Raw genomic sequence first — 11,392 nt, 5'->3', positions numbered from 1 at the left:
TGACTTCATGAAATTAGGGGACAGCTTTCAGAGCAGACCTTTCAGACGAGAGCGCTCGGAAAACACATTCTTCCGATAAAACCGTCCTCTGCCTCGTAGGGACCAGCTCCCCTCAGTCCGTTTTCTTTCAAGTGAAAACGGTCATACGGGGCTACATATTGAAATGTGAGAAACAAGTGGCCTGCTGTCCCGCACAAGGTTACTTTCCTTGGTCCAAACTGGAAAATCTCATTAACCTGCCGTCGGTGGTGCAGAAGTGAGTGGACCAGAAACAAGACCTGAGGCAGGAGACGCCTTGAGACGCCTTTCCACCAAGGGCGACCCCGACCCCACCCCACGCACCTCCGGCCAGTGGGGAGGGACGGCCCGGTCCCTGAAGACGCCACAGTCGGAAAACTGACTCTGGAAGGACCCCTTGCTCAGCGCTGGGCCTTGGGCCGTGCGGCCTGCGGGCGAGGGCCTGCGGGGTTCGGGGGTCAGGGGTCGGGCGCGCCCCGCGGTGCCGAAGGGGCGGAGTCCCCGCGAATCACCGCGAGCGGCCGGACTTGCAGGAGGGAAGCAGGGGCCGCGGCTCCGAAGCGCCGCCTCCGGCAAATGCACGTGTCCCAAGTCACGGGGTGATTCCCCCGAGCCCGGCGCTGCTGTCCTTCCGCGTGCGCACCGCCGCCCTGCTGTCACGGGACGAGGCTCGTCGGGACCCGCCCCGCCCCCGGTCCCGCCCCGACCGCGGCACCCGCTGCCGGCCCCGCCTGCTCCCGGCGGCCCCTCTGCCGGCCCCTTTCCGGGAGGGGGATCTACGCCCCCTGAGGCGTCCGCGTCCTCGGGGGCAGCTGCTCTGGCGGCGAGTCCGCGCCGTGGGGAGGCCGAGGAGCCGGGCCAGCCCGCCCGGGGCTCCGGAGTACGGACGCCGGACGTCCCGAGGGATGGCCCGTCGTCGCTGCAGAGGGCTGCCCAGGGGGACGGTCGGGGCTCTCGGGCCGGCGAGGCCCAGCCCCGGGCCCGTCGCCACTGGGGCGCCTTTGCGGGGGTCCGGCCCGTTCAGCCCCAGCGCGGGTTCAGCAAATGTTGAAGAGCTCGGGGGCCGTGGCCTTGGCCCCATGTCTGGGTGGCTGTCCAGCTGGGAGGAGGGGAGGCCGACGTGGAGGGCAGTGGGCCTGAGAAGGGGCAGGTTCTGGGCCCGTGGCGCTGCAGCCAGTTGGGGGCTGTAGGGAACTCAGAGGGGGTTTCTGAGCTCAGGAGCCATCTGGGAGGGATGGTGCAGGGAGCTCCCTTTGGAGATCCAGAACCTTCTGGAAACTGGAGCTTGGGAAGCATGGTGAATGGGGCGCAGCAGCAGCCTGGATGGGTGCAGAGGAAATAGCCGCTGAAACCCTGGGGGACAGAATGGAGGTGGGTGCCTGGACCGGGGTCTGGCGAGGCATCTTTGGGGAGGGGCCTCAGTAAAAACTGAGCAGACCTGGCCTCCTCCTGTCTGCCAGTCGCAGCCCATTGAGCCAGTAGTTCTAGACAGAGTGGCGGGGAAGGGGCCAGGGCCTCAGAATCCCGGGGAGCAGCTTCAGCGCATGCACAGCGCTCAGCCCCCATGGGGCCTCCCCATCATCGTCCCCCATATAGGTACCTGTGAGGGTGCCTCCTGTCAGAGAAAGACAAAATCCAAAGGGGCTAGAGTTTCTCCCATCCTTCTACTCCCGAGGGTCCACATCCAGAAAGAATGACGCTTCCCAAATTCAAGGACATCCTTTATCACAAACTACTTATCCATGATCAAGCCAGGGGGTGGTTCATAAACACCTTGGGAGACAGCTCAGAACCCTCCGCGGAAACACTGACAGCTATGCTCTGCTCCCTCCCAGCACCTGGGCTGCCCTTCCTAGAGTGGCTTCTAGGTCAATGCCTGTGCCGTGACCACGCCGGAATCCTGCTGTGAGCTCTTCTTGGGTAGAAGAAGAGGGGACCGGGGGTCTGCTCTGCCACTGAAGTCCCAGAAGCCTTGGCCAGGCTCGACCCCCACGCCCACACTCTGGCCTGCCCGGCAGCCTCCATGAGCGACAGCCCTCCCCCTCCCCTGCTGGGCACGGGAGCCCCCAGCCTACACGATGCCCTCCAGGCGCCTGCTCCTCCAGACCACCAGTGCCGTCACGAGCAGGGTCACCAGGATGGGCACCACGATGAAGGGGCAGAGGACACTGCTGGGCGGGTCCTGCAAGGCCCTGCCTGAGACGGGGCAGTCTCTGAAGTAGTGCTGGTGGACGGAGAGGAAGAACCTGTCCACCGCCGCGTTGGGCCAGAAGCAGTCCAGCTTCTGCGCCACGTGCCTGGTGCAGTCCGAGAGCTCTTCGTAGCTCCTGCAGATGGAGAAGCAGGTCGTCAGTCCCTGGTGGGCAGGGGATCAAGGTGGGACTCCAGCCAGGGGCTCCCCACCTCACTCCCCACTGGGGCGAGCTCCCCCAAAGTCCAAGCCCTGAGGTGGTGGCCCTGGCTTGAGAGACACAGGTCCTGCGCGGGTCCTGTGCCGGCTCCCTAGATGTCCTGCATGTGCTCACACCCCAGAAGGCAAGCTGGGGCTAAGGGATTCCAGGAGCTGGGATGCCACACCAAGGGCAAACGAGAAGATGGACCAGCCAGGCGTCTTCAGAAGGCAGCCTGGGACAGCGAGCCCTCAGGCGTGGGCAGATGTGCAGCCTCTTGAGCCCCTTGCTGTCTGCATCACCCCAAGCAGACGCCCTCCAGCCTGAAGGGCCCCCCAGGTGTCCACAGGACTCACTGTGAGGCCTCCCAGGCCTACCCTGACCTCCCACCGCCCCCCCCATCTTCCCACACTTGCTGAGGAGTTTCCCACAGCACTGTCACCCTTCACTGTAGCGGGTTACAGATTTATTTTGCTTATTGAGTGTAAACACCATGAGGTCAGGGATTTTGTCTATTTTGTTCACCTCTGTAATCCCAGTACCTAGAAGAGTACCTGGCACATGGCAAGAACCAGTAAATTTTTTATTAAAAAATTGTGGTAAAATATAAAGAACATAAAAGTTACCATTTCAACCATTTTTACCTGTACAGTCCAGTGGCATTAAGTACTATTCCATTGTCGTGCAACCATCACCACCATCCATCTCCAGAACTGTTTCATTCCCAAACAGAAACTCTGTCCCCATTGAACACTCACCCCCATTTCTCCCTCCAGTCCCTGGTAATTCCCATCTGCCTTCTGTCTCTATGAAATCTGACTACTCCAGGCACCTCATATAAGTTGGCTCTACAATATTTGTCCTTTTGTGATTGGCTTATTTCACTGAACATAATGTCCTCCAGGTTCATCCATGTTGTAGCCTGGGTCAGAATTTCCTTCCTTTTTAAGGCTGAATAATATTCCATCGCTCGTACATACTTTATTTTGTTTATCCATTCATTGACGGACATTCAGGTTGCTTCCATGTTTTAGCTATTGTGACAAATGCTGCTGCTATGAACATGGGTGTGCAATTATTTACTCGAGTCTCAGCTTTCAATTTTTTTGGCTGTATATCCAGAAGTGGAATTGCTGGATTATATCATAAGTCTGTGTTTAATTTTTTGAGTAAATTGTTTTTTTATTTAATTTTATTTATTTATTTTTTAAAAACTTATTTATTTATTTTTGGCTGCATTGGGTCTTCGTTGCTGCGTGCGGGCTTTCTCTAGTTGCGGCGAGTGGGGGCTACTCTGTTGCGGTGCGCGGGCATCTCATTGCAGTGGTTTCTCTTGTTGCAGAGCACGGGCTATAGGCGCACGGGCTTCAGTAGTTGTGGCATGTGGGCTCAGCAGTTGTGGCTCGCGGGCTCTAGAGCGCAGGCTTAGTAGTTGTGGCACGTGGTCTCAGTATTCGTGGTGCACGGGCTTAGTGCTCCACAGCAATGTGGGATCTTTCCAGACCAGGGCTCGAATCCATGTCCCCGGCATTGACAGGCGGATTCTTAACCACTGCACCACCAAGGAAGCCCGTTTTTTAAGAAATGAAGATTCAGTGTTGGGGGAAATTAAAATGTATTCAGTAGTTTCCAGAAAGTGTCACTTCTGCTCAGGATGGAGAAAGCAACACAGTGTTGATCCCATATGAACAGCAAAAAAAGCTGAAGAAACTACAAAATCATACATTTTCTTGAGTCCATCAGAGAGCTGAGACTGCAAGGCAGCAAAGTAACCTGAGTTTCAAGGAGGAGAAAGACGCAGCTGCTGTACCAGCTACATAATAGCTGAACTGCCCAGGGTTTAGCGTGGGCTGGAGGGTCATTCTGGAATTTCTGGGGCCCCAGATGCCGTGAGCGGGGTTCCACGACCATCTGATCTTTCCCATGAGGCTCCAGGGTGTGCTCGTGAGAAAGGTTAGGGACAGGCAGGGGATCGGCTGCTGTTTGGGGCCAGGCACAAACACCACACATTTCCCAAACCCTTCTCACAGAAGCAGCAACAGGCTTGGGCCCCTGGGGGATGAGCAGCTGATCTTGATGATCAGTGGCTTCAGCTGAACGGGCCTGAAGCCCTTCCTACTTCCCCAGACCCTTCTCTCCAGGAAGCAGAGCCTTGAGTTGAGGGAGGGACGGCACAGCCTGTTAGCTCCAGGGCACAAGAAGGCACACCGTGCCTAGGAGAAGGATGGGTAAAAGACTCTTTTCCCTTGGGAGAGCAGCAGGAAGCCATCCTGGACCTAGGAGCCTGCAAGATACCAAACTGAGGTCTCTTTCCACTGGGGGAGTGGCAGGAATCTCCCACCAAGACCCCACAGATACAGGGCAGAGTCTGGCTGCCACGGGGAGGAGAAGCAGGAATCCTGAGGTCGAGGGCACGGTGGCTTTCTAAGCGGAAGCTGGACCAGGAGGGAGGGAACCTGGTATAAACAAGCAACAGGGCTTCCCTGGTGGCGCAGTGGTTGAGAGTCCGCCTGCCGATGCAGGGGACACGGGTTCGTGCCCCGGTCCGGGAGGATCCCACATGCTGCGGAGTGGCTGGGCCCGTGAGCCATGGCTGCTGAGCCTGCGCGTCCGGAGCCTGTGCTCCGCAACGGGAGAGGCCACAACAGTGAGAGGCCCGAGTACCGCAAAACAAACAAACAAACAAAACAAAACAAAACAAAAAGACAAGCAACAGCAATCTGCCACAGGGAGGTGGAGAGAGACCCACTCTGTGGCACAGGCATGCAGGGTGGGACACACCACATGAAGGAAAATTCTCTAGCCCCACCCTGAGCACAAGGCAGTGGTAACCCATTGCCAGAGGTATTTGAGGCCTGTGGCGCTCTGAAGGAAACCACAGCAACAACAAATCCCAAACCCAGCTCAGCTCCTCACAAGATTGACTTAAATCCCACACTAACAGCCTGACACAAGAGGCTTACTCATTTCCAGATGTAAATACTATTTATCTCAATCTCTTCTGTTCTACACATGCAAGTTCAACATTCAATAAAACATTAGGGGCTTCCCTGGTGATGCAGTGGTTAAGAATCCGCCTGCCGGTGCAGGGGACACGGGTTCAAGCCCTAGTCTGGGAAGATCCCACATGCCATGGAGCAACTGGGACCATGCACTACAGCTACTGAGCCTGCACTCTGGAGCCTGCAAGCCACAACTACTGAGCCCGTGTGCCACAGCTACTGAAGCCTGCACACCTAGAGCCTGTGCTCTGCAACAAGAGAAGCCACCGCAGTGAGAAGCCCACGCACCGCAACGAAGAGTAGCCCCCGCTCGCCGCAACTAGAGAAAGCCTGCATGCAGCAGTGAAGACCCAATGCAGCCAAAAATAAATAAATTAAATAAACTAAATAAATAAAAAAATAAAACATTGGGACCCATTGTCAAAAGATAAAGCAATTCAGAGATGACCCAGATATGGTAACTATCGTACAGGGACTTAAAAAATATTAATATGATAAAGGGACTGGTTGAGAAGGTAGAAAATATGCATGAACAGATAGAGAATTTCAGCAGAGAGATGGAAACTGTAAGGAAGTTAAAGAGAAATGCTGGAGGGTGCGGGGGAACCCCCCAGTATCAGAGAGTCCATCTTTGATGAGCTCGTCATCAGACTTGACATCTGAGGAGAGAATTAGTGAATGTGAAGGTGATCAGTAGAATTACCCAAACTGAAACAAAAAGAAAAACATAGAGCATCCAAGAGCTGTGGTAAATTAACAGCACTGTCAATGATGTCAACTCCAGCTTGTAATTTGAGTTCCGAAAGGAGAAGGAATTGGGCAGAAGAAATATTTAAGAGATAATAGCTGAGAATTTTCCAAAAATAATGAGATGAAAAATCACAAATCCAAGAAGGCCAGAGAACCCCCCCCCACCAAAAAAAAACAGGATAAAAAACAAAGCAACAGCAACAACAAACAAACAGCCACCTAGATATTAAAGTCAAACTGCTGAAAAACAAAGATGATGAAAAAAATCCAAGAAAAAAGTCTTGGAGTCACTCAGGAAGAAAGACACTTACACAGGAATGGGTGATGTGAACTACAGCAGACTTCTTACTGAGACTATGCAAGCTGGAAGACAATGTGTGGCATTTTTCAAGTACTAGGGGGTAGGGCCCCAACCCCCTGTCTGCCCAGAATCCTCTACTCAGCAAAAACATCTTTCAAATACAAGCTTGCAAAAAGAGCTTTTCAGAAAAAATGCTCATAGAATTCATTGCCACCCGACCTGTGCTTCATGAAATGTGAAAGAAAGTTCTTCAGTCAAAGGAATGTAACAGAAGGAATTCTGGACCCATACAAAGAAATGAGGAGCTCCCTAAACAGGAAAAATGAAGATATATAAAATATACTTTTCCTTATTTTATCCAGGAAGTGAGTACATAGAACAGAAGCCGTAAGTTAACATCGAGGAACTGCTCAGAGAGGTATTGAAAGGCTGTTGAAAGGAAAAGTTTGGGGCCTCTCCAGCACCCAAGCACCCCTCTACTCCAGCACCTACCATACGGTCTCTCAATCGCTAGGTCGCTGTTTTTTCTGCCCTGGCTGCCCTCTGGGTCATGACCCCAAGTGCACAGGGCACACAGGGCTTCCCTCAGTCCATGTGAGCAGCTAAGTGGATGGGGCACAACGGGGGAGAGAGTGGGCAGAGGCAGTGGAGGGTGTGCAGGACCCGTGCCCACAGGGGTGCGTGGTTCTTCTAAGTGAACGAGGACTCGTGTTCCAAGTAGAAAACAGAAGTGGAAAAAGCCATGGGAAGTCAGGACAGACTGGGTCTCATTGTGAAAAAAATGAATTAGCACACATCAAGGGCCTGGCACAAGGTAAGTGCAAGTGTGTCAGGTATTACTAAAAACCAAAGTCCAGACTTTTGAGCTGGCCGTCCATCAACCACAGGGCTGCATGTTACAAACACTAGCTTGAATGGTCATCTTTTTCCCCACCTCAGGCCCACTGAGTCAACGTGTAGTTTTAGGTGTTCTGCAGACGCAGTGGCACACAGTCAGTCCTGAATGTTGTTCCCTACGCTCTGCCTGAGGAGTGAAGCTGGGATGTCCCTAGAAGGAGGTGTTGCCACCTCCGGGCTGGCCAGCCAGGATGGGAAGGACCCCCTGACCCAGGGACCTGTGACACCAGGGACCCCACGCTGAGGCCACGCTGAGTCTGAGCCTGTGGTGGGCTATTCTGGGACGAGGCACTCTCTCCTTGAAATACCCTTCCAGTCTGCAAAGCCATCCCCGTCTAAAAATATCCCTAATGGGCAGTCGGCTGCCCACTTCATCCTGTTTATTTATACCGAAGTAACAGCTGAAACTTTCAATAAATATTGCGAGCCCTGTCAGCAAGGATGTGATAAAAGAATTTCCTCCAGAGTACAGACATTCTTCTGTTCAAAAGAACATTGTACTGACTGAAGGGGCCAAAATAATCATGAAAAAATATGCTTGCTTTCAACCTCTATTTTCAGTTCTCATGTAATGGAATGATATCCTTTTTCTTGGCCAGGACTTTCTATTGTGGGGCCCTAAGTGAACTTTGCTCGGAATGTTCCCGAACACTGTGGTGGGAGTAGTTTCCAATATATCTGGGTCCCAAGTCAAGGCTTCTGGTACCACGCTTCACGGTTGTTTGACAGGAAGGTGCCCACTGATGCCCACAGGGGAGTCGTCTGCTCTGGGGACACCAACTAGCCCTGGCCCCGACGTGGAGTATGTGACTCTGGGCCCTGGTGCCCCACAGAACTGGGTTCAAATCCAGCTCCACCTCTTATGCTGAGTGATCCCAAGGGCCGCATCTCACCCATCCAAACCTTGTTCTCTTTATTCTCTTTAACCCTGACAGGGTTACTGGGCAGATCAAGTTAAACAAGGTCAAGGGCCTGATGTATAACAGGTGCCCCATAAGTGGACAGCTTCCTAACAACTGGTGTGTGGCCCCTTAAGGGTCCATTTCTTATTCCATAAACTTGAGTAAACGTTGACCAGGCAATGTGTGTCTAAGCCCTCAGAATATCTGAGGAGGAACCACTATTTTGGTTCACTCTCTCTGGACCAGTATTTGCTTCCATCAACTCAGGACAATTCACAACCTGGTGGCTTCCAGCAGCTTTAAATACCTGCTGGGAGGAGGGGAGGTGGCACCCTCGGCACCCTGGCAGCCGGGGCAGGTGAAGGTGAACAGGGCCCATTTGAAGCCGGCCTGGGGAGCCTGACTGAAAAGCAGGTGAAAAAAAGGTCTAACCTCACTTTTAAGGAAAAAAAGAAGCAAACGTCCAAATAGAATCCATTTTCAAACGGAGAATATACTCAGGACTTCCCTGGTGGTCTATCGGGTAAGACTCTGCACTCCCGATGCAGGGGGCCCAGGTTCCATCCCTGGTCTGGGAAATGGACCTCGCACGCATGCCACAACTAAGAGTGCGCACGTCGCAACTAAGACCCGGCATAGCCAAAATAAATAAATAAATATAATAACAACAACCATAATAATAAAAGAACAAAGTAATTCAAAAAATGCGAAAACTCAGTGCTGGTGAAGGTATAGAAATGAGGCAGGTGCTTGCATCATTGCTAGTAGAAGAAAAACTGGTAAATTTTTTCCGAAAAGCAGTTTGGCAATTATGTGTCGAGAACTTCAAAATCACAGACAGCCTTTGAGCCAGTAACTCTATTTCTGGGAATTATCCTAAGTCGATCACATGAAATGTAGACAAAAATAATGTTAAGAAAATGAACATTACAGATTTGTAATTATGAAAAAGAGCAAACAATAGGACAGGGATGAAGAAATTGCTTATGAGAGCCTCGGCTATGTAGCTATTAAAATGATATTCGGGAGGAGGAAAATATTTATGTTACAATGTTGAACAAAAGAAAAAGCAGTTGAGACCACATTATACAATGTGCTTTCAGCATAAAATGGTCCATGTAGGAGGGGAAGACCTCAGAATGTTAGGAGGAGTTGTCACCACTAGAGGGCAGTGATAGGAAGGACTTTTATTCTCCTATCTCCGCTTTCGGGGGCATTTTCCAAGTTTTCCGCAGTGAGCATACATTATTTTTATAATTATATTTTTAGACAGCTCACTGAGGAAAAGGCCTGTAGAAAACTGGACATCGAGGTCCCTGAATCTGCAGCCGTGGGGCGCACATTTCCTCGTGTCTGGGGCAGCGGGGTGCCTTCGGCGCAGGGGACTCGTGTGCTGTTCTAACTCCCCAGCAGCTGGGAGGACTGGGTGGGAGACAGGCTGAGAGGGGCTTGCTGGGGGCCGCAGCCCCGGCTGCCTGGGGGGTTGCACCTTGCTGGAGGCGTGGCTCCTCCACGTCTGGCGCCGCCCAGGGCTCAGAGGGCTGCGGTGGCCCCTGCCCGCCTCCCCGGCCTGGGGAGCCCAGTCCTGCAGACCCCGGCCCTAATGAGCCGGCAGCCAGCGCGCGGCCTTTCTTCCCTCCACCCACCTACCTCTGCTCGAGGTGCGTGGGGTAAACCCCGTCCCAGGCAGGGCAGCGTCCCCACCGCGGTGACACCCTCTCTCCCACCCTCTGCTTCCAGCACAAGGGGTTCTCCCCTGGCCACTCCAGTGGAAGGAGCTCTGGGACCCCCCGCCTAGGGGACAGCTGGCTGGCAGCCCTGCTCCAGGCGGCAGTGCTGGGGGCTGGGCCCCTCCGAGCGACATAATGCGTTAGTTCGGTGGCTCAGCCGCCAGCGGGCCCTCGCACACCTTCAAGGCTGCAGAGCTCCGGATGTCCGCTCACTCCCCAAATGTCCCCAGGGCCTGGGCGGGCCGGCGGCTTCGCTCCATCACTCGCCTCCTCCAGGGTCTGGGTTGCCTCCGGGGTGGAACGGACCTCCCTGCCGTCCCCGCACGGATGCTGCGGGGATTAGACGCCCGGTCCCGCGGGGCGTCCGGACCTGGGGGCAGGGAGGGCCCTGAGGGTAGGTGGGGGGGGGACGCAGGGGGGGGCTCCGAGGGCAGGACCCCCTTTCGCACCCATCCCCGCCGGCTCCCCGTCCCAGGCGCCCAAGGACACTCGGCTCGCAGGAGCGGCCCGGCCTCCCGGCCTCCTTGCAGGAAGGGCGAGGCTACCAGATGGCGCCCCCTTCCCGGGGACCTCCGCTCCTTGGTCCCTCCTCCCCTGATCCCTCTCCTAGGGACCCCCCTCCTCCGCCTCACCTCGCCCCTCGCCGTCAGCACCCCGCTCGCTGCCTCCCTCGCCCCTGGCTCTCGAGGCTTCTCCCTCATCAGCAGCCCGGCGCATCTGCTTCCGCTCTTCCCGCCAGGTGAGGGGCCTTGGCGCTCTGCAGCCCTCGCTCCTTCCCTCCTCCGCCGGCGCCCAGACTGCAACATCCGACACCCGTGACATCCCCACCCCCATCTGAAGCCTTGGTCCAGTGCACAACGGGCGTCCACACCTGACTCCCGGGATGCCCCCCACCCCAGCCCCATCTCTCATGCCTGGGAAGCCTTGCCCCCTCTGAGTTGCCATGGATCCCCCCATTTCCGGGGGTCCCCTCCCCTCCTCCAGCCCTGTCACTGTGACCAGGAGTAGGGCAGAGTGACTAGCCTTGGTGGGTTATTACAACCACATTTCTAATATCAGCTTCCACTTCTCTGCACTGAGCATGGGCTGGGGCCTGGGCATCTCTGCTCCCCTTCTCCTCCCCCAACCCAGCTTAGTCAGGGCAGCCATCAACCGCCTCCCCTGCTTTCCTCCTCTCTGAAGCCCTGGGCTCCATTCACCATTGGCCCTTGGGGCCACAGCCCTGGCCTCTGCCTTCCGCCTCCCCCAGCCCACTGTCCACACAGACTCACCCTTGCTTCAGGCCTTCAATGCTCCCTGCTGCACCAGTGCTGGATTCAAAAGCCCTCATGTGGCCCCCACCTCTCCACTCTCAACTGTACCCTCTCCCTTTCACTGGCCGCCCTGGCTGATACTTCTGCCT

The 11,392-nt window shown here is 54.8% G+C and overlaps 1 protein-coding gene across 1 annotated transcript in view; it reads right to left on the bottom strand.

Annotated features, from left to right (window-relative positions):
- Positions 1 to 1,721: 1,721 nt before the first annotated feature.
- RAMP1 (receptor activity modifying protein 1) overlaps positions 1,722 to 11,392 on the bottom strand; it is a 34,715-nt gene continuing 25,044 nt past the window's right edge. Inside the window, exon 3 of the mRNA XM_024752740.1 lies at positions 1,722 to 2,345. Within this exon, the coding sequence (XP_024608508.1) occupies positions 2,090 to 2,345 (256 nt within the window). The 3' untranslated portion in view covers positions 1,722 to 2,089. The remainder of the gene's footprint in view (positions 2,346 to 11,392) is intronic.

This window comes from Neophocaena asiaeorientalis, unplaced genomic scaffold (genome assembly GCF_003031525.2).
Source record: "Neophocaena asiaeorientalis asiaeorientalis breed wild unplaced genomic scaffold, Neophocaena_asiaeorientalis_V1.1 scaffold294, whole genome shotgun sequence".
NCBI lineage: Eukaryota > Metazoa > Chordata > Mammalia > Artiodactyla > Phocoenidae > Neophocaena > Neophocaena asiaeorientalis.
Note: the sequence above shows the minus strand (reverse complement) of the source record. Positions and strands in the feature narration are given on the sequence as shown.